Source organism: Balaenoptera acutorostrata, chromosome 6, assembly GCF_949987535.1.
Source record: "Balaenoptera acutorostrata chromosome 6, mBalAcu1.1, whole genome shotgun sequence".
Lineage (NCBI taxonomy): Eukaryota > Metazoa > Chordata > Mammalia > Artiodactyla > Balaenopteridae > Balaenoptera > Balaenoptera acutorostrata.
The window spans coordinates 80115547-80138831 of NC_080069.1; the positions used below are offsets into that span (position 1 = coordinate 80115547).

Here is a 23285-nt window from a genome sequence, read left to right on the forward strand (position 1 = left end):
AGGGAACTTACCTCAACATAACAGAGGCCATATATGACAAACCCATAGCCAACATTGTTCTCAATGATGAAAAACTGAAACCATTTCCTCTAACATCAGGAATAAGACAAGGTTGTCCACTCCCACCACTATTATTCAACATACTGTTGGAAGTTTTAGCCATTGCAATCAGAGAAGAAAAAGAAAGAAAAGGAATCCAAATCAGAAAAGAGGAAAAGCTGTCACTGTTTGCAGATGACAAGATACTATAAATAGAGAATGCTAAAGAAGCTACCAGAAAGCCACTAGAGCTAATCAATGAATTTGGTAAAGTAGCAGGATACAAAGAAATCTCTTGCATTCCTATACACTAATGATGAAAAAATCTGGAAGAGAAATTAAGGAAACATGCCCATTTACCATTGCAACAAAAAGAATAAAATACCTAGGAATAAACCTACCTAAGGAGACAAAAGACCTGTATGCAGAAAACTATAAGACACTGATGAAAGAAATTAAAGATGATACAAACAGGTGGAGAGATATCCCATGTTCTTGGCTTGGAAGAATTAACATTGTGAAAATGACTATACTACCCAAAGCAATCTACAGATTCAGTGCAGTCCCTATCAAACTACCAATGGCATTTTTAACAGAAACAGAACAAAAAATTTCACAATTTGTGTGGAAACACAAAAACCCCGAAAAGCCAAAGCAATCTTGAGAAAGGAAAACGGAGCTGGAGGAATCAGGCTCCCAGACTTCAGATTATACTACAAAGCTACAGTAATCAAGACAGTATTGTACTGTCACAAAAACAGAAATATAGATCAATGGAAAGGGATACAAAGCCCAGAGATAAACCCACGCACATATGGTCACCTTATTTTTGATAAAGGAGGCAAGAATATACAATGGAGAAAAGACACCCTCTTCAATAAGTGGTGCTGGGAAAACTGGACAGCTACATGTAAAATAATGAAATTAGAACACTCCCTAACACCATATACAAAATTAAACTCAAAATGGATTAAAGACCTAAATGTAACACCAGACTCTATAAAACTCTTAGAGGAAAACACTGGCAGAACACTTTGACATAAATCACAGCAAGATCCTATTGACCCACTTCCTAGAGAAATGCAAATAAAAACAAAAATAAACAAATGACACCTAATGAAACTTAAAAGCTTTTGCACAGGAAAGGAAACCATAAACAAGACGAAAAGACAACCCTCAGTATGGGAGAAAATATTTGCAAATGAAGCAACTGACAAAGGATTAATCTCCAAAATATACAAGCAGCTCATGCAGCTCAATATCAAAAAAACAACCCAATCCAAAAATGAGTAGAAGACCTAAATAGATATTTCTCCAAAGAAGATATACAGATTGCCAACAAACATATGAAAGGATGCTCAACATCGCTAATCATTAGAGAAATGCAAATCAAAACTACAATGAGGTATCACCTCACACCAGTTAGAATGACCATCATCAAAAAATTTACAAACAATAAATCCTGGAGAGGGTGTGGAGAAAAGCGAACCCTCTTGCACTGTTGGTGGGAATGTAAATTGATACAGCCACTATGGAGAACAGTATGGAGGTTCCTTAAAAAACTAAAAATAGAACTACCATATGACCCAGCAATCCCACTACTGGGCATATACCCTGAGAAAACCATAATTCATAAAGAGTCATGTACCACAATGTTCATTGCAGCTCTATTTACAATAGCCAGAACAGGGAAGCAACCTAAGTGTCCATTGACAGATGAATGGATAAAGAAGATGTGACACATATATACAGTGGAATATTACTCTGCCATAAAAAGAAACAAAACTGAATTATTTGTAGTGAGGTGGATGGACCTAGAGTCTGTCATACAGAGTGAAGTAAGTCAGAAAGAGAAAAACAAATACCGTATGCTAACACATATATATAGAATCTAAAAAAAAATATATATATATATTTCTGAAGAACCTGTGGGCCGGACAGGAATAAAGACGTGGATGTAGAGAATGGACCTGAGGACACAGGGAGGGGGAAGGGTAAGCTGAGACGAAGTGAAAGAGTGGCATGGACATATATACACTACCAAATGTAAAATAGATAGCTAGTGGGAAGCAGCTGAATAGCACAGGGAGATCAGCTCGGTACTTTGTGACCATCTAGAGGGGTGGGATAGGGAGGGTGGGAGGGAGACGCAAGAGGGTAGAGATATGAGGATATATGTATATGTATAGTTGATTTACTTTGTTATAAAGCAGAAACTAACACACCATTGTAAAGCAAATATACTCAAATAAAGATATTAAAAACAAAAAACAAAAAACAGCAAAATAATGTAGGTTATTAGCAAACCTTAGAGTGGTGGGTGTGCTCTCCATCTTGGAAGTTAATCGTGCCAAAGGTATCTGTAGAGCTTTTCGTTGTGTGCTTTTCAACAGACCATTGTTCATTTTCACTACTGTTGGCAGCTGAGATGGTCCAGGCATAATCTATCCCATAATGGTCTCTAATCAATCGCCCACAGTAACACCTTAAATTTGGGATGAATACCAATTTCAAAAGAGAAAACACACAATTTCAGAATAGAAAATAGATGTAATGTTTCTACATGTTCCTAGGGTAATGTATAGATAACATATATGAACAATTTTTAAAACTTCACACTGAGATTTATATTTGATTTCCAACACTGGGTTGTTTTCTAAGTTTAAAAACATTCTCACTGGTTCTCTCCCTTGGCTACACATTAGAATCATTTTTGGGATGTTTCAAGAAAACACTAAAAATCACTTACACACCCATGTTCATAGCAGCGTTATTCACAAGAGCCAAGAGGTAGAAGCAACCCATGTATTCATCAATAGATGAATGTATGAACAAAATGTAGTATACAGATTCAATTTTGCAAGATAAAAAGTTCTGGAGATCCATAACACAACAATGTGGATATACTTAACGCTACTGAACTGTACTCTTAAAAATGATTAAAATAGTAAAGAAAACAAAAACAAACATCAAATTGTATATTTTAAATATGTGCAGTTTATGTCAATTATACCTCAAAAACTATTTTTGAAAAATAATCTTGTGAACAATCATTGACAGGAAGACACTGGAACTCACCAAAAAAGATACCACACATCCAAAGACAAAGGAGAAGCCACAATGAGATGGTAGGAGGGGCGCAGTCACAATAAAATCAAATCCCGTAACTGCTGGATGGGTGACTCACAAACTGGAGAACACTTATACCACAGAAGTCCACCCACTGGAGTGAAGGTTCAGAGCCCCACATCAGGCTTCCCAAACTTGGGGTCTGGCAACGTAAGAAGGAATTCCTAGAGAATCAGACTTTCAAGGCTAGCGGTATTTGACTGCAGGACTTCGACAGGACTGGGGGAAACAGAGACTCCACTCTTGGAGGGCACACACAAAGTAGTGTGCGCATCAGGATCCAGGGGAAGGAGCAGTGACCCCATAGGAGACAGAACCAGACCTATCTGCTAGCGTTGGAGGGTCTCCTGCAGAGGCGGGGGGTGGTTGTGGCTCACCGTGAGGAGAAGGACACTGGGAGCAGAAGTTCTAGGAAGTACTCCTTGGCGTGAGCCCTCCCAGAGTCTGCTATTAGCTCCCCCAAAGAGCCAGGTAGGCTCCAGTGTTGGGTCACCTCAGGCCTGTTTGATTGTTTACCAACAGGGAGGGAACCCAGCCCCACCCATGAGCAGACAAGCAGATTAAAGTTTTACTGAACTCTGCCCACCAGAGCAACACCCAGCTCTACCCACCGCCAGTCCCTCCCATCAGGAAACTTGCACAAGCCTCTTAGATAGCCTCATCCACCAGAGGGCAAACAGCAGAATGAAGAAGAACTACAGTCCTGCAGCCTGTGGAACAACAACCGCATTCACATAGAGATAGACAAGATGAAAAGGCAGAGGGCTATGTACCAGATGAAGAAACAAGATAAAACCCCAGAAAAACAACTAAATGAAGTGGAGATAGGCAACCTTCCAGAAAAAGAATTCAGAATAATGATAGTGAACATGATCCAGGACCTCGGAAAAAGAATGGAGGCAAAGATCGAGAAGATACAAGAAATGTTTAACAAAGACCTAGATGAATTAAAGAACAAACAAACAGAGATGAACAATACAAAAACTGAAATGAAAAATACACTAGAAGGAATCAATAGCAGAATAACTGAGGCAGAAGAACAGATAAGTGACCTGGAAGACAGAATGGTGGAATTCACTGCCGTGGAACAGAATAAAGATAAAAGAATGAAAAGAAATGAAGACAGCCTAAGAGACCTCTGGAACAACATTAAATACAACAACATTCACATTAGGGGTCATAGGAGGAGAAGAGAGAGAAAAAGGACCCAAGAAAATATTTGAAGAGATTATAGTCGAAAACTTCCCTAACATGGGAAAGGAAATAGCCAACCAAGTCCAGGAAGCGCAGAGAGTCCCATAAAGGATAAACCCAAGGAGAAACACGCCGAGACACATAGTAATCAAATTGACAAAAATTAAAGACAAAGAAAAATTATTGAAAGCAACAAGGGAAAAACGACAAATTACATACAAGGGAACTCCCACAAGGTTAACAGCTGACTTCTCAGCAGAAACTCTACAAGCCAGAAGGAAGTGGCATGATATATTTAAAGTGATGAAAGGGAAGAACCTACAACCAAGATTACTCTACCCGGCAAGGATCTCATTCAGATTGAACGGAGAAATCAAAAGCTTTACAGACAAGCAAAAGCTAAGAGAATTCAGCACCACCAAACCAGCTTTACAACAAATGCTAAAGGAACTTCTGTAAGTGGGAAACACAAGAGAAGAAAAGGACCTACAAAAACAAACCCATAACAATTAAGAAAATGGAAATAGGAACATACGTATTGATAAGTACCTTAAACGTGAATGGATTAAAAGCTCCAACCGGGCTTCCCTGGTGGCGCAGTGGTTGGGAATCTGCCTGCCAATGCAGGGGACACGGGTTCGAGCCCTGGTCTGGGAAGATCCCACATGCCGCAGAGCAACTAGGCCCGTGAGCCACAACTACTGAGCCTGCGCGTCTGGAGCCTGTGCTCCGCAACAAGAGAGGCCGCGACAGTGAGAGGCCCGCGCACCGCGATGAAGAGTGGCCCCAGCTCGCCGCAACTAGAGGAAGCCCTCACATAGAAAAAACGAAGACCCAACACAGCCAAAAATAAATTAATTAATTAATTAATTTAAAAAAAAAAAAAAAAAAAAGCTCCAACCAAAAGATACAGGCTCACTGAATGGATATAAAAACAAAACCCATATGTATGCTGTCTACAAGAGACCCACTTCAGACCTAGGGACACATACAGACTGAAAGTGAGGGGATGGAATAAGATATTCCATGGAAATGGAAATCAAAAGAAAGCTGGAGTAGCAATAGTCATATCAGATAAAATAGACTTTAAAATAAAGAATGTTACAAGAGACAAGGAAGGACACTGCATAATGATCAAGGGATTAATCCAGGAAGAAGATATAACAATTATAAATATATATGCACCCAACACAGGACACCTCAATACATAAGGCAACTGCTAACAGCGCTAAAAGAGGAAATCGACAGTAACACAACAATAGCGGGGGACTTTAACGCCTCACTCACACCAATGGACAGATCATCCAAGCAGAAAATTAATAAGGAAACACAAGCTTTACATGACACAACAGACCAGATAGATTTAATTTATATTTATAGGACATTCCATCCAAAAACAGCAGATTACACTTTCTTTTCAAGTGCACATGGAACATCCTCCAGGATAGATCACATCTTGGGTCACAAATCAAGCCTCAGTAAATTTAATGAAAAGTTAGCTCATATAAAGCATGTTTTCTGACCACAACACTATGAGATTAGAAATCAATTCCAGGGAAAAAAACATAAAAAACACTAACACATGGAGGCTAAACAATATGTTACTAAATAACCAAGAGATCACTGAAGAAATCAAAGAGGAAATCAAAAAATACCTAGAGACAAATGACAAAGAAAACACGATGATCCAAAACCTATGGGATGCAGCAAAAGCAGTTCTAAGAGGGAAGTTTATAGCTATACAAGCCTACCTCAAGAAACAAGAAAAATCTCAAATAAACAATCTAACCTTACACGGAAAAAACCTAGAGAAAGAAGAACAAACAAAACCCAAACTTAGTAGAAGGAAGGAAATGATAAAGATCAGAGAAGAAATAAATGAAATAGAAACAAAGAAAACAGTAGCATTGATCAATAAAACTAAAAGCTGGTTCTTTGAGAAGATAAACAAAATTGATAAACCATTAGCCAAACTCATCAAGAAAAAGAGGGAGAGGACTCAAATCAATAAAATTAGAAATGAAAAAGGAAAAGTTACAACAGACACTGCAGTAATACAAAGCATCCTAAGAGACTACCACAAGCAACTCTATGCCAATAAAATGGACAACCTGGAAGAAATGGACAAATTCTTAGAAAGGTATAACCTTCCAAGACTGAACCAGGAAGAAATAGAAAATATGAACAGACCAATCACAAGCACTGAAATTGAAACTGTGATTAAAAATCTTCCAACAAACAAAAGTCCAGGACCAGATGGCTTCTCAGGTGAATTCTATCAAATATTTAGAGAAGAGCTAACACCCATCCTTCTCAAACTCTTCCAAAAAACTGCAGAGGAAGGAACACTCCAAAACGCATTTTATGAGCCCACCATCACCCTGATGCCAAAACCAGAAAAAGATACTACAAAAAAAGAAAATTACAGACCAATATCACTGATGAATATAGATGCAATAATCCCCAACAAAATACCAGAAAACAGAATCCAACAACACATTAAAAGGATTATACATCATGATCAAGTGGGATTTATCCCAGGGATGCAAGGATTCTTCAATATACTCAAATCAATCAACATGATACACTGTATTAACAAATTGAAGAATAAAAACCATATGATCATCTCAATAGATGCAGAAAAAGCTTTTGACAAAATTCAACACCCATTTATGATAAAAGCTCTCCAGAAAGTGGACATAGAGGGAACCTCCCTCAACATAATAAAGGCCATATATGACAAACCCATAGCAAACATCATCCACAGTGGTGGAAAACTGAAACCATTTCCTCTAAGATCAGGAACAAGACAAGGATGTTCACTCTCGCCACTCATATTCAACATAGTTTTGGAAGTCCTAGCCACGGCAAGCAGAGAAGAAAAAGAAATAAAAGGAATACAAATTGGAAAAGAAGAAGAAAAACTGTCACTGTTTGCAGAGGACATGATACTATACATAGAGAATCCTAAAGATGCCACCAGAAAACTAGTAGAGCTAATCAATGAATTTGGTAAAGTTGCAGGATACAAAATTAATGCACAGGAATCTCTTGCATTCCTATACACTAATGATGAAAAATCTGAAAGAGAAATTAAGGACACACTCCCATTTACCACTGCAAAAAAAGAATAAAAAACGTAGGAATAAACCTACCTAAGGAGACAAAATACCTGTATGCAGAAAACTATAAGACACTGATGAAAGAAATTAAAGATGATACAAACAGATGGAGAGACATACCATGTTCTTGGACTGGAAGAATCAATATTGTGAAAATGACTATACTACCCAAAGCAATCTACAGATTCAGTGCAATCCTTATCAAATTACCAATGGCATTTTTTACAGAACTAGAACAAAAAATCTTAAAATTTGTATGGAGACACAAAAGACCCCAAATAGCCAATGCAGTCTTGAGGGAAAAAATTGGAGTTGGAGGAATCAGACTCCCTGACTTCAGACTATATTAAAAGCTATAATAATCAAGACAGTATGGTACTAGCACAAAAACAGAAATATAGATCAGTGGAATAGCATAGAAAACCCAGAGATAAACCCATGCACCTATGGTCAACTAATCTATGAGAAAGGAGGCAAGGATATACAATGGAGAAAACACAGTCTCTTCAATAAGTGGTGCTCAGAAAACTGGACAGCTACATGTAAAAGAATGAAATTAGAACACTCCCTAACACCATATCCAAAAATAAACTCAAAATGGATTAGAGACTGAAATGTAAGACTGGACAGTATAAAACTCTTAGAGGAAAACACAGGAAGAACACTCTTTGACATAAATCACAGCAAGATTTTTTTTGATCCACCTCCTAGAGTAATGGAAATAAAAACAAAAATAAACAAATGGGACCTAATGAAACGTAAAAGCTTTTGCAAAGCAAAGGAAACTACAAACAAGATGAAAAGACAACCCTCAGAATGGGAGAAAATATTTGCAAATGAATCAATGGACAAAGGATTAATCTCCAAAATATACAAGCAGCTCATGCAGCTCAATATTAAAAAAACAAACAACCCAATCAAAAAATGGGCAGAAAACCTAAATAGACATTCCTCCAAAGAAGACATACAGATGGCCAAGGAGCACATGAAAAGCTGCTCAACATCACTAATTATTAGAGAAATGCAAATCTAAACTATAATGAGGTATCACCTCACACCAGTTAGAATGGGCATCATCAGAATATCTAGAAACAACAAATGCTGGAGAGGGTGTGGAGAAAAGGGAACCCTCTTGCACTGTTGGTGGGAATGTAAATTGATACAGCCACTATGGAGAACAGTATGGAGGTTCCTTAAAAAACTAAAAATAGAATTACCATATGACCCAGCAATCCCACTACTGGGCAAATACCCAGAGAAAACCATAATTTAAAAAGACACATGCACCCCAATGTTCATTGCAGCTCTTTTTACAATAGCCAGGTCATGGAAGCAACCTGAATGCCAATCGACAGATGAATGGATAAAGAAGATGTGGGGCTCCCCTGGTGGCGCAGTGGTTGAGAATCTGCCTGCCAATGCAGGGGACACGGGTTCGAGCCCTGGTCTGGGAAGATCCCACATGCCGCAGAGCGACTGGGCCCATGAGCCACAGCTACTGAATCTGCACATCTGGAGCCCATGCTCCGCAACAAGAGAGGCTGCGATAGTGAGAGGCCCGCACACCGCGATGAAGAGTGGCCCCCGCTGTCCGCAACTAGAGAAAGCCCTCACACAGAAACGAAGACCCAACACAGCCAAAAATATATAAATAAATAAATAAAATTAAAAAAAAAAAAGAAGATGTGGTACATATATATAATGGAATATTACTCAGCCATAAAAAGGAATGAAATTGGGTCATTTGTAGAGACGTGGATGGATCTAGAGTCTGTCATACAGAGTGAAATAATCAGAAAGAGAAAAACAAATATCATATATTAACGCATATATGAGAAACCTAGAGAAATGGTGCAGATGAACCGGTTTGCAGGGCAGAAATAGAGACACAGATGTAGAGAACAAACGTATGGACACCAAGGGGGGAAAGTGGGGAGGGGGTGTGGTGGTGGTGGGATGAATTGGGAGATTGGGATTGACATGTATTCACTAATATGTATAAAAGAGATAACTAATAAGAACCTGCTGTATAGGAAATAAATTTAATTTAATTTAAAAAATAATCTTAATACTGAAGGAGATTAAGAAAAATCCTCATATGAAATGTTAGATGCACATCAAAAGGAAGGATTGTTAATTAATGCAAAATATAGATGCAACTTCAGAGAAATATATAAACATAGAACGGTTTATCTGTCTTACCTGATTAAATTCTGACAAACCTGGCATCCTGCAGTACATCTAAATTAAAGAAATAAAACCACTGTTAGTTATTAATATATTTGAAAACATATTTAATGCTTATACAGTAAATATCTGTTAATCTTCCATAATCTGGAAATCAGGGTTTACTGAGCACTCATACATCACCTCCCAAATATTCCCATATGTCATTTACCATATATAATTACACTGCAGCAACTATGATCTAATTAACAGAATACTGAGTTTGGAACCAAAATACCTGGATTTAAATCTCAATGATTTAACAATTCCTCTAAGCCCCAGTTTTCACATCTGAAAATAATATCTGACCCATACAGTTATTAAAAGGATTAAGGGTGATAATATATGTAAAGTGTCTTATAGTATCTGGTACATTGCAGGATGTATAATAATGGTGGCTATTATTATTACACTATGAAGATAACACAGAATTCTTGAGAATTAAGTAAGAAAACATACATATACAATTTTAAAACCCTAAAACACTATCAAACTGAGGAACAGTTGGTATGATTATAATAATTATCTTTATTAATATATTTTTTATGATTCAAAAAAGCCTTTTGGATTTGGGAGTTAGCATTATGATCACCAATGATCATATTTTAAGTGTGAAGAAGTTTTAACTAGAAGAGAAATCTAGGTAAAATAATGGAAGAAAAGGTAGTGTTCATAGAATCAATCATTCTAAATTATTCAGAGATGAATATTCAGGCCTTTCACTTCTTCCTGTCCCCAGCCTTTTAGAAATCTTTTTTCTCAGAAGCTTCACTTCAGCAAGTTCCAAATGAGAAAGAAAAAGACGTTGTAATCAAGTCTATCAGATTTGTTTCTTATTAGGAGCTACAAAAAGAATCAGTAAAAGACAAACCTTTATCTTAATTTAAAATAGTGAACTACCACTCTTTTGCTGTGCACCGTAAGGAAGAAAACTGCAAGAAAGCCACAGTTTTGAAAATCTTACTAGGATCTAACAAAAAGGCTGGCATGGAAGGAATAGCCATAGTCATCCATCCATTTTTTACAATTACCAAATAAGAGAGACTGCTTTTTTCCCATAAAAAGTAGTATATCTTTGACCATTCATGGAATTATGATCACTGATACTCTTCTTGAGTCTGTGGGCCAATGACCTATAGTTTACCACTTTTCATGAGGTTCAAGGTGACTGTGAAGATGATTTTCCATTTACAGAGCAGTGGAAGCCACCTGAGCTCAATGTGCCTTCTACTGCAGCCACTATCATATTACAAAATCTCATAAAAGATGAAGGGAAAAAACAAGGTTACCCTGCCTTTTTATTCTGTAAACATTTTATAAGCAGGTAAAATGAGGATTTCCAATCACGGGGCTTACAAGCCACAGGTAACTCAAAGAGGGTGGGACTAGTAAATATTTAACAGAGGCAAAGAACACTATTTTAGTCATCATTCCCAAAGAACTAGAATTTCAGTGGCCTCAACATGCTACCTTTCATGAGCATACAGCTGTGATTTCTAAACTTCAAATGAATGTAAGGCCAAATGCTCAGCAGAATCTAAAAATAGAGTGGTCCCCCTAATTAAAATACTGCTCTCCTATTTTCCTTTCCTTTTAATTCTTTTCCCCCAGGGCAATGCTACCCAATCTTAATTTCATGGACCCGATTACCCTGGGGAATTTTCCATAGACCTCTCTTCCTCTATCTTTCACTGGCTGCTGTTTTGAACTTTGTTCTGCAAGTGGAACTTCCAAAGGGTTGCCAAGAACTCAGAATAATCAAACTCAAATCATTCCATTCTGCTGCCCATTATCTGTTCAAGCAAAAAGCCTGCAGGAGGAAAAAATTAACTGTTTGCATAATCTGAGCATGGAGTCCTGAAATATCCCAGTTACTATATTCACAGACACTTGGGGATAAGGAAGTCACACTATTTTGAATATTCAGTACTCAAAAGTTGTAAATTTTTTATCCAAACCCGGTGGAATGGATGTAGCACTAGATATTTCCCCGGTATCTATCCGCCCAGGAAGAGGAACAGGAGCCTCAAAGATAAAACAGCAGAGTGAAATCTACCACAATATTAACAGTGGCTCCATCAGGGTAAACAAGTCATATCTCTAGACTTCAGTAAACAGTCCTCCAGTACTGTTGCTTTAAAAAGAAAAATGTAGGGCTTCCCTGGTGGCGCAGTGGTTGAGAATCTGCCTGCTAATTCAGGGGACACGGGTTCGTGCCCCGGTCCGGGAAGATCCCACATGCCGCGGAGCGGCTAGGCCCGTGAGCCACGACTACTGAGCCTGCGCCTCTGGAGCCTGTGCTCCGCAACAAGAGAGGCTGCGATAGTGAAAGGCCCGCGCATCGCGATGAAGAGTGGCCCCCGCTTGCCGCAACTAGAGAAAGCCCTCGCACAGAAACTAAGACCCAACACAGCCAAAAATAAAATAATAAATAAATAATAAATAAATTAAAAAAAAATTCACCTCTCTCCACCTCTCCCAATCTTTAAAAAAAAAAAAAAAAGAAAAATGTAATTAAAAATTGTACCTGTGAGGGTCTTTTGAGCTGGGTATGATTTTGTTACATTCTCTCTTGTCGAACACTCCTTCAATCCAGGATTTCTGGGACTGAATAGAAATATGTCATTATTTTCATAGTCTCATTAAATGAGAACACAGTATAACCACAGTAGTCCAGGTAGGCAAGATATACTTAAATATAATAGACCCTAATTAAAATGCCAAGACCAGCCCCAAACCCCTAAGCATTTATTGGCTTCTATTACAGACAACATAGGCACAAATAAGCCAATGTGAACACAAAAATATTCACAAAGTTAATTGGTCCACAATTTCATTTTAAGTGAAAGATCCCTAAATGCACAAAACTCTACCAAGGAAGTAAAGATATAGCGGAAGCATTCTCTTAATTCTGCCAAAAGTCACTTTTAAATCTTGTACCATAACCCTACAGAGTGAATATTAAGCTCTCAAACTTCAGAATTCTCACTTATAAAATCCCACTTTGGCTAAGATTTGACAGGAAGCTGGAAAGAGTGTCAGAGGAGAGATGTAACCTCAGCAAGATTCTGTAAAAGAGTTCAATCTAAAACTAATCTGGAGGATATGGAATGGAGAATATCACACGTGTGCCCTCAGAAGGGAACTTAACTGAGAAACTGATTTCCCATAAATGCCTGATTCACAGAAGACGAGACTTATTTCCTGACCAATAACCATATGCCAAGAATCTCTCTCCATCCTCAAGACAATGAATTTACTGCTTAGACACTGGCTGGACGTCCCCCTCTTTGCACTCCCTGCCCCAAACCCTCAACAGACTCGCCTGTAGCTTGCTACAGCATGCATTTCCCAAATTGTAATTCTTCTGCTATTCCTGAATAAACTCAATTTCTGATCATTCAAGCTTGCCTCAGTTTACCTCTTTATTTAGGGTGACAATTTGATACACATTGTATAAGCATGGCTTACCATTGGCTGAATTTCAAAATATCTGAATTCATTCAACAAATATTTTAAAATAGGCCTCCATATGGCATGCTGGGAATTCTATGGCAAATAAGACAAAGTTCTTACTCTGAAGGAACTTAGAATAAAAAGAAGGAAACGGATAACAAATTGATATCATTAAACTTCATGTGTAACATTTACCTATTAAAAATGGCTCCAGGGACTTCCACGGTGGTCCAGTGGGTAAGACTCCACACTCGCAATGCAGGGGGCCCAGGTTCAATCCCTGATTAGGGAACCAGATCCTGCATGCGTGCTGCAACTGAGAGTCCGCATGCCACAACTGAGTCCGCATGCCGCAACTAAGACCCGGCGCAGCCATAATTAATTAATTAATTTTTAAAAAACAGCTCCAAAAAGGGTCCCTAATTTAGGAGCCTATGTATACAAATTAAGCAAGCTATGCTCAACCACTCCCTTCTTTTAAAAGGCTAGACAGCTGAGTCTAGTAGAACTATGTGGGCAAATTACTTTCTTCAGGCCTGTTTTCCCATCTATTAAAAAGGAGATAATAATAACAGTAATACCTCATTGGGCTACTGAAAGGAATTAAGGCTTAGATTTCTCCCTGGGACTTACTCGGGCTCAGTAAAGCTTAGCTATTATTATTGGTAATATCAAAGGTAAAAATTAGCTTTTTGGTTGGTAGCATGGGAACTTAACTTTGATGTATTTTTTTCATAGAAAAATACTTCCTGACCTCCAAATCTCCCTCCTAGAACCTCTCATATTACAAACAAATGACTTTTATGGGTCCATTTTCCCCCACTAGACTCCAGCTCCTATAGGCCCCATGCCAGTCATTTCTGTTGCCCCAGGGCCCAACCCAATGATTGTTGAATGAGCAACAAAATGAACACACTTAAAATAGAACTTCAAGAATCCATGTATACAATTTTCTCTCCAAGGGTGTAAACAGGAAACCTGTGCCATAACAAGAACATGGAAACTTTCCTCCTGCAACTCCCATATCTTATCTCAAAACTACAGGAAAAGAAAAGCAGGCTTAATTTGCAAGTGTTTCAAACAATTCTCAATTTAGAACTTTACTTTTTCCCTCTACCTCATAATGGTAGCCTTTGCAATATACTCTTCAGCACATATGGAAGAGGTCCCCCCGTGTTCAGTTCAACAGAGAACTATTAGGAACCATATGTTTGTTAGCTCTGATTCAATAGCCCAAATCTGTTAAGGCCAAATACTCAACATGTGTTTGCCACTTGGAGCAGCACACTGTCGTTCACGGCAGAGAATATGTCATTTCTGCAACTATCATGACAGTCTTTACAGACTGGGTGTTTTTTATATACTGGGGCAGGAGAGTTGTGTTTTAACTGTGGTTGTTATTTGGGGAAGGGAAAGGCAGAGGATAAAGAAGGGAAATAGTGTTGGTCTCAGGCTGTGTTGGCACAAACAGTTTGCCTTACCCTAAAATATAATCAGATTTTACATACAAGCCCAGGACTGGGGAATAGCAAAGAAATGTCCAAAGACTAATCCTCTAATGGTAGCTATACATGAATTAATTCCTGATGTCACTGAAAGTATTTCTACACTGGGGCTTTTTAGGGTTTCCAGATAACAGAGTCTTTCTCAGGGGAATCTCTGAGAAGGAATAGTCTTACAGGCATTCCTTGATTTAAAAAAAAAAAAAATCCTTCTAAATGTGCATGGATTTTTTTTTAACAGGGGACTGTGTGATTGGGGGTTGAAGGGCACACAGGTAACAAGTAATTTATTTTCATTTTTAAAACTTTTTCATACTTAAAAAAAAATCTAACATTTAAAAAATACTTTTCCAGGTGAAACTACTTCCTTTTTATAGCCCCCACTCTATCTTATATACATCGCAGCACTCACAATGCTTAACTGCACCTATTCAGTTGTTTTTTTCTTAACATTATTGTAATCTACTTCAAGATAAGCATTAGTTTATTTATCATGGAATCTATAGCATGCAGGGAAGCACCAGGATGGATCAAATAGAGAAAATATTTTCAGACTCCAGACTGACATTTTTTATTTTCTCTATACAGTCCCTCCCTTGGAGCAAGGACCTCTTCAAACTGAGTGCCAGGCAGATGGATTTCCACAGCGCATGATCTGTTGGCTGGGGAAGCTCATCAGTGCAAAGCCAGCCTGTATACTTCAAAGACTCAGCTCAGGGTCTCCTACAGGGTTTTGTCCACAATCTGAGGGATACCTTGGGGGACTCACTTGATCCAAGATTAAGAGTCTCAGGCAAAGGGCATCCAAACCTAAAATAACCCAAACCCAAGGATCTGGCTCGCCAACACTGCCACAAGTTGACCTCACTGGTTTTCCAGTAAATAATCTTTCCAGAAGGCAGCATTTAGGAGTACTTCATAAAGAACACAAAATAACCTTACATGTTTCCTTCTCTTTGGGTAGTTAGAGGTAAGCACTATTTGCTGGTAATGATTTCTTTTTTCTTTTTTCTTTTTTTTTCTCTTGTAACATCTTTAATAGAATGTCAACTAAATAACTCACAATTCCCTAAAATGCCACTTCTTCTGTTTAGGTGAGAAATTTATATGAAATGTTCATATACTGCCTTGTTGAGCAAAAGCATTTAGAACTTCAGAATGACTGTTTGTATTATATAAACTCATGAGTACATGAGTAAAACATTTATGAATTCTCCACAGAGCCTAATGGGGAATTAGAAGAACTCAACAGTGACCTACTTAGTAGAGCATATCATGAAAGTTCAAACTAAAATGTCATACCCCATCCCTCAACTCCCCAGATTGGTGGAAGCCCTCTTTATGTTCATCCAAAAATCACAATTTCAAATGGCAATGAGAAGACATCCTTTCCTCTGTTTGTCACACATGCTTCAGCCTTATTCAGTATCCTAGGGAATTAAACTTGCAAACAAGATGTTTATAATTTCAGATCATGTGAAATCATTTTGATAAGAAGGGAAAAGGAAATGGGAGGTTTCCCTTATGGGTGTTCTTTACAACTGCCCGTGGAAAGTGAAATACAGAGTTTAACTGAATGCTGGGCCTATTTGTTGTATAACCACTCTAATCTATTAAGGTTTCCAAGTTAGATATACTCAATTTCCAATTTCCACCCAGCAAAATATCCACAAATATGTTATCCAAGTACACAGATGGTCTTCATTTATGCTACAAATATCTTATTAAATTATCCAAAGCTTTACTAGGACTACATCCAAGTGAACTACATAGTCTAAAAAACAATTTCTTGGAGTGAAGCTTCACTATTAGTGGAGCTATACTCAAATAACTGACTTTTAGAAAACCCACCATCCTCTGAGACAATAAAGCCTTTATTAGGAATTACAGGTTAAAGGCAATTTCATTTATGTCATCCACAGTAAGGTTTATTTATACAATGAAGACTACTTGTTTCATTTTCTAAGTGTAACACGGCAGAAAGAACAATGCTTCTTGAAATTCCATGCAGACACATACCACATATTTAACTTGGACAAATTCAAAATCTTTGCTAAAAGACTGAGAGAGGGCTTATCATATTGAGTGAGGTCAGTCAGACAAAGACAAATATTATATGATATCACTTATATGGAGAATCTAAAAAAGATACAAATGAATTTTTTTACAAAATATAAATAGACTAACAGGCATAGAAAACAAACTTACGGTTACCAAAGGGGATAGCGAGGGGATGGGGAGAGGTGGGGAGGGATAAATTAGGAGTTTGGGATTAACAGACACACACTACTATATATAAAATAGGTAAATAACAAGGACCTACTATATAGCACAGGGAACTGTACTCAATATCTTGTAATAATCTATAATGGAAAAGAATCTGAAAAAGAATACATGCAAATATGTATATGTGTGTGTGTGTGTGTGTGTGTGTGTGTATATATAGCTGAATCACTTTGCTGTACACTTGAAACTAATACAGCATTGTAAACTAACTATACTTCAATTTTTAAAAAGTGGAAAATAAAAAAGAATGAAAGAGGACTAGAAGAAGAAAGGTGAGAAGAAGATATAAAAGGTTGAAGTATGGGCAATATCAATGCCATTCCACATTCAGGAGTATAGTATGCCCAAGAGCAGCAGTTCTCAAACTTTTGGGGTTTAGGACTCCTTCACAGTCATTAAATTTACCAAGGACCTCCAGAAAGCTTTCACTTATAGAGTATAGCTACCAATATTTACATATTCAATATTAGAACTGGGACTTTTTAAAGTATTTACCCATTAGATAATTTTAAAATAATTATGGTAAGCCTATTACATGTTAAAATAAATAACATATTTTTCATGAAAAATATTTTTAAAAGGTTTATGAGAAGAGCATTGTATTTTTGTCTGGCTTAAGACAGCTGGATTCTCATATCTGCTTCTGCATTCAATCTGTTACAAAGTGGTTTTGGTTGAAGTATATAAAAAGAATTGGCCTCACATAGACATGGAGTTGGAAAAAGGAAATAGTATTTTAATAGCCTTTTTAGATATTATGGATTTGTCATGTAACCTCAGGAAAACTCCACTGTATGCTCATGATAGAATGAGTAAAACAGGGAAATAATGTACCATTATAAAAATAATTTTGAGGGACTTCCCTGGTGGCACAGTTGTTAAGAATCCACCTGCCAGTGCAGGGGACACAGGTTCGATCCCTGGTCCAGGAAGATCCCACATGCCGCGGAGCAACTAAGCCCGTGAGCCACAGCTATGAGCCTGCGCTCTAGAGCCCACGAGCCACAACTACTGAGCCCACGTTCCTAGAGGCTGTGCTCCTCAACAAGAGAAGCCACCGCAATGAGAAGCCCTCGCACGGCAACGAAGAGTAGTCCCCGCAACTAGAGAAAGCCCACGCACAGCAACGAGGACCCAATGCAGCCAAAAAAACCCAATAATAATAATTTGGGGACTTCCCTGGTGGTCCAGTGGGTAAGTCTCCGCACTCCCAATGCAGGGGGCCTGGGTTTGATCCCTGGTTGGGGAACTAGATCCTACGTGCATGCCGCAACTAAGAGTCCACGTGCTGCAACTGAGTCTGCGTGACACAACTAAGAAGTCTGCATGCTGCAACGAAGATCCTGCGTGCCGCAACTAAGACCCAGCACAGCCAAAAATAAATAAATAAATAAATATTTTTTAAAAAGTAATAATTTTGATTTTGAGGACCTTTGAAAGGGTCTCAAAGATCCCAAGGAGTCCCCGGGGATACCACACATGAAAGACCACTGCCCCAAAGTGACCTCATAGGCACTAGGGTTGAGTGTGAGTGAGAGACAGGACCTACTGTTTCCTGGTTGGTCTCAGGTCCCACATGCATGTCTTAAGTCTGCCTATCTCATCTCAGTGATTGCACTGTAGTATTTCAGCATCCCCTATTTAATCTGGTGCTCAACTGAAGAAAGTTCCAACATAGAGAAAAAGCAATTAGAGACCAAGTCTTCACGTACTTCTCTTTCTAAGCAATGTAAGGGACTTTTGAAGGATAATTTTGACTGCGTTCATTTTTAATTTAACAGCTGACTTTAGCGCCTACCACATCCCTCCTCCCAAAGATGTCATTGAAGCATAAGTGTGGTTATCAGCCCTACAGAACCCATAGGCAGCATATATTCTATCAGTTTACCCATTCTTCCTTTAAAATATTGATATCGGGCTTCCCTCGTGGCGCAGTGGTTGAGAATCTGCCTGCCAATGCAGGGGACACGGGTTCGAGCCCTGGTCTGGGAAGATCCCACATGCCGCGGAGCAACTAGGCCCGTGAGCCACAACTACTGAGCCTGCACGTCTGGAGTCTGTGCCCCGCAACAAGAGAGGCCGCGATAGTGAAAGGCCCGCGCACCGCGATGAAGAGTGGCCCCCGCTTGCCGCAACTAGAGAAAGCCTTCACACGAAACGAAGACCCAACACAGCCAAAAATAAATAAATAAATAAATAAATAATCCTTCCCTCTACTTTAAAAAAAAAAAAATTGATACCGCCAAGAATAATAGCTTCATTCATTCATTCATTCATTCAAAATACTTTGATGGGCATATCATATGATTGTAATAAAAATAAATAAATAAAATTGTGTCCCAAAGACCAACACCAAAAGAGAAGAAACTATGTTTACTAATAGATACCAAGTGTGGCACAAGAGCAAGCTGTGGGACTCCTTGGAAGTAGAAATCCCTTCTGTCTGCCAGTATTTGGGGAGTCTTCATGGAGGACACAAAACTTAGGAAAGTCCTTGAAAGATGACAAAGGTTTTGAAAGGTGGTTGATGAAATTCGGTGGTGGTTAGAAATGCAGAGATTTAGGCCTGGGGGAGGATTCAGAGGACAACGATGTTAAGGTATGGCAAAAGCCACAAAGTCACTGGGGAGCAGAGAACAGAGAAGGTAAAAGAGCCAGGAACCTCTGGGAGCATCTAAGCATAGCGTGTAGAAGAGTTCAGGGAATAAAAACAGAGAGTTACTAATCAGGATGGTAACATGATACCTGAAGATAAGAAGGGAGAAAGTTTTTCTCTTTAATAAAAATGTTTGCATTATTACAAAAATAGGTAGTTTCAAAGAAAAACTGAGAAGTGTTTAATATTGAAAACAAAGTAAGGAGGACAATTCTTGTCCATGACAAACAAATAGATTGAGAGAGAGTCAGGAAATAGTTTGTAAAACAGAGAAGAAAGCTAGCGTAAGATATCCTTGGGAGAAAGAAATAAAAACAGCCACTAGATCAACAAAGTAAAGCAAAAGCCAATGTTAACGTAGACTTTCATATATGCCAAGGGCTGGGCTAAATGCTTTACACGCTAGCTAAAGTAATATTCACAACTGTGAGATAAATACAGTGATTATCACCTCTACAGAGGAGGAGCAGTTTCTATCAAATACCAGCACCAGCATTCTTTTACACTATGTTCAATAGGCAAAGTTGAAAGAAAGTTTATCTTATGTTAAGAAAGTTTGAACCTTGTATGTAGATAAAGGAGAGTGAAGATGCAAGAGAGAGTAAAGATGACTTGAGACTTTGGGGGTGGGGAGCAGGGGAAAAATATGGTATGAATAGCCAAGGAGGAAGGCTCAGCCTTGAAGAAAATGCTTCCTCTTCTGACAGATGCAAGGAGTGGAGTGGCAAACTTTCCCTTCTTGGTAATTTTGCCCCAGACCCTATAATCAATGTTCTATAGAAAGTCATAGACCATTTAGCTCTGATGGCTGCAAATCTCAGCATTCTCCTTTGCTCATCTTAACCAGAGAGAAAGGAAGGCAGGAGATACACGTGCAGTCACAGTGCCCCTTTCTATTACCAGCTCTCTACAGTACAACATCAGTACAGTACAGTATGTATTCTATGAACCACAAAGCATATGAAATGCTCTCTCCGTAGAGGATCCACCAAACTTAAAAGATAGATGGGGAACACCAATAGTATCCCACTGATCACCCTACGGAGAAACTGCCACACAATTTTCCAGGAATGTCCCTCATATACTAACCAAAAAATGTGTGCCCCAGGTTATGAGGGTCTGCAGACAACTAAACAGAGGGAATAGGAATTTACAGTAAAAAATAAGAGTAAATGTAATTGGAGATTAATGGGCAGTCAGGGCAAGGTATAGAGAAAGGAAAGGAAGCGGGGAGCAAGAGCAAGGTAAGTGTGTTTTCTTCTCTAGTCTGTAAGAAATCTCTATCAGCAAACTGGAGAAATACTGTTCTTCCTGGCTAATTCACCCCGGGGGTTGTTAAAATAATTTCCAGCCGTCCAGTTGTGCAGCTGTAAATTTTCATGAGCATTCCTTTAGCTACACTTAGGTACTCCACTTCCATTAAAAAAAATTAATTATAATTACTTTAGGTAAACATTTTACAACTGTGTGCCTAATTGCTACATAGCAAAAAACAAACAAAACAGATTTGCTATAATGTTATAATTGTTAAACTGCCACTCTTAGTTCTTTTACTCTAAGCCTGTACTCTATCATTCATGGAACATGTAAGCCAGGCCCCAGTAACTTTTTCTTAATAGGGAATTTTGCAAATGGTATAAAAGCCACCAGTACAACAGATAAGAAAGAAGAAAATGTTTTCTGCTCATACAAGCACATGGAAGTATTATGACTCTCCAGAACAGATAAACTATCCATTGTTTCCCTGAATATATTAAATCAAGGATCATCTTTGAGGATATCACACACTTGTTTCCACAGGATGCAATTTTGATAAATTCTTTTCCAAGAGTTTTCTACCGGTTATCAACTAAGAATATTCCCTCCCCTAAATCTTCTATATTAATATAAGATTTTAACCTTCATCTTTAGGATTTTTTAACTTAATTTTTTAAAAAATATCTTTGAGATATTCAACTTAATTTAAAAGATAGAAATCGTAAAGATTTTTATCTTAATTTAAGCTGAGAGATTTAGGGTAGGGTACAGATCAGGTTGGGTTTTTTTCTTTGTCTCAAAAAAAAAAAAAAAAAAATCACATCCAGAACAAACAATTCCCCTAAAATTCAAGGAGGAAAAAGATGTTTTAATGGAATGAGGGTAGTCCAGTAAGTTGAGAATCAGAAGTCTGTCAGTGGGGTACCAAGAATTCTGTAACAGTTGTTGGCAGATATGAAATCTCATTTGCTAGGAAAAAATTTCCCAACTTCTGTTTCTGGCTGTTATACTTGATTTTCAAAGTTCCAGTGTTGTTGTTTAGAAACTGACTGTACTTTTGATGCAATTCAGGAAGGAAAAGGGAACATAGCTACTGCACAATGCCTTTCTCTAAGTCATTGAGAAGCCAAACGACACAACAGGTTTTCATTTTCACTGGGTTTTGATTATTAAGACATTTCTTCTGCATTTAATTTCTTCTGCTATTTTAAGATGAGAAGAAATATACTCTATCCATAAGGAAGAGACCATGAAATGACCTAAAAAGGCAATTCTAAAAGAGTGATTAAACAAAAGAAAAGCAGCTTTTTTCTTTAAAGAATGTGTTGCTCAAATGCTCACCTATTTTGTGATTGACTGTATTATAAAGAAGAATGTTCTACCTTAGTCACCTCCAGCTGCAAACTGAGGAAGACTCTCTCCCTTGACCAAACTTGAGTCAGGCTCTTTCTGACTTGAGTCCTCTTTCTAACTAGGACCCAAACTTGGGCTCTGTCCTTGGCCCATTTAGTCCATTTTTATCAAGAATCCTGCTGAGTTAATTTAGCAAAAATCTCCCATGCTTGCTATCTGATCACTCTACTCTGGCCCACCTTCAGCAAGAATCCTGTTGAGTTGGTTTAGCAAGAATCCCCCTAGCCTTGATGTTTCCTCTTGACCCTTTTCCATCCACTGACCCCATCCTGCTCCTTGGCAATAAATCTCCACTTTCCTCGTATTTGGAGTTGAGCCTGATCTCTCTTCCCTCCTGCAAAACCCACATTGCAGTCATTTTTTCTTGACTGGTCTTCCTTGCTATTTTAACAATGTCATGAAAAAATTTTCTTTAACAAAATCCACACGCCACACACAGACACACGAATCATTATCTGTGGGGTCAGAGAATAAAACTGACAAAATACTGGGATTCCAATAATTCTCAGAAACTCTCTCCTGGCCTGAACCTTACAGAGCTCTTCCCTTCATTTAAACTGAAATGAAAGACTCTGACATCAAGGAGACCCCACAGAGAAGGGCCTCAGAGGTCCTCCTCTGGGTAAATGGCTCCTATTCCTTCATCTATCACCCTGCTTTTCACATTCAGTATTTGCTGAACCCGAACACCAGCCAGCAAGATGCACTTTCCATCTGAAATGTCTCCACTGAAAGAGTTGTTTCTCAAAATGTGGTTTCTCTTTCAAAGGCAGTGGCTGTAAGGGACTTCCCTAGTGGTCCAGTGGTTAAGACTCCACACTTCCAATGCAGGAGATGTAGGTTCGATCCCTGGTGAGGGAACTAAGATCCCACAGGCCATGCAGTGTGGCCAAAAAAAAAAAAAAAGTAGCATCTGTAAGCAGCTCAAGAAACCAAAACATGAGCCGGAGAGGCTTGCCTCTTTATTTCATCCAAGAACAAAGATCCAATCTGTAAAGACTTATG

The 23285-nt window shown here is 38.4% G+C and overlaps 1 protein-coding gene across 2 annotated transcripts in view; it reads right to left on the reverse strand.

Moving 5' to 3' along the window:
- Nucleotides 1–23285, reverse strand: part of TRPM6 (transient receptor potential cation channel subfamily M member 6) — a 199027-nt gene that overhangs the window by 116935 nt on the left and 58807 nt on the right. For both annotated transcript variants that reach the window (XM_057548608.1, XM_057548609.1), the window contains 3 exons: nucleotides 12238–12317; nucleotides 9687–9725; nucleotides 2347–2524 (listed from right to left, as the gene is read on the reverse strand). In XM_057548608.1, coding sequence (XP_057404591.1) covers nucleotides 2347–2524; nucleotides 9687–9725; nucleotides 12238–12317 — 297 coding nt within the window. The remainder of the gene's footprint in view (nucleotides 1–2346; nucleotides 2525–9686; nucleotides 9726–12237; nucleotides 12318–23285) is intronic.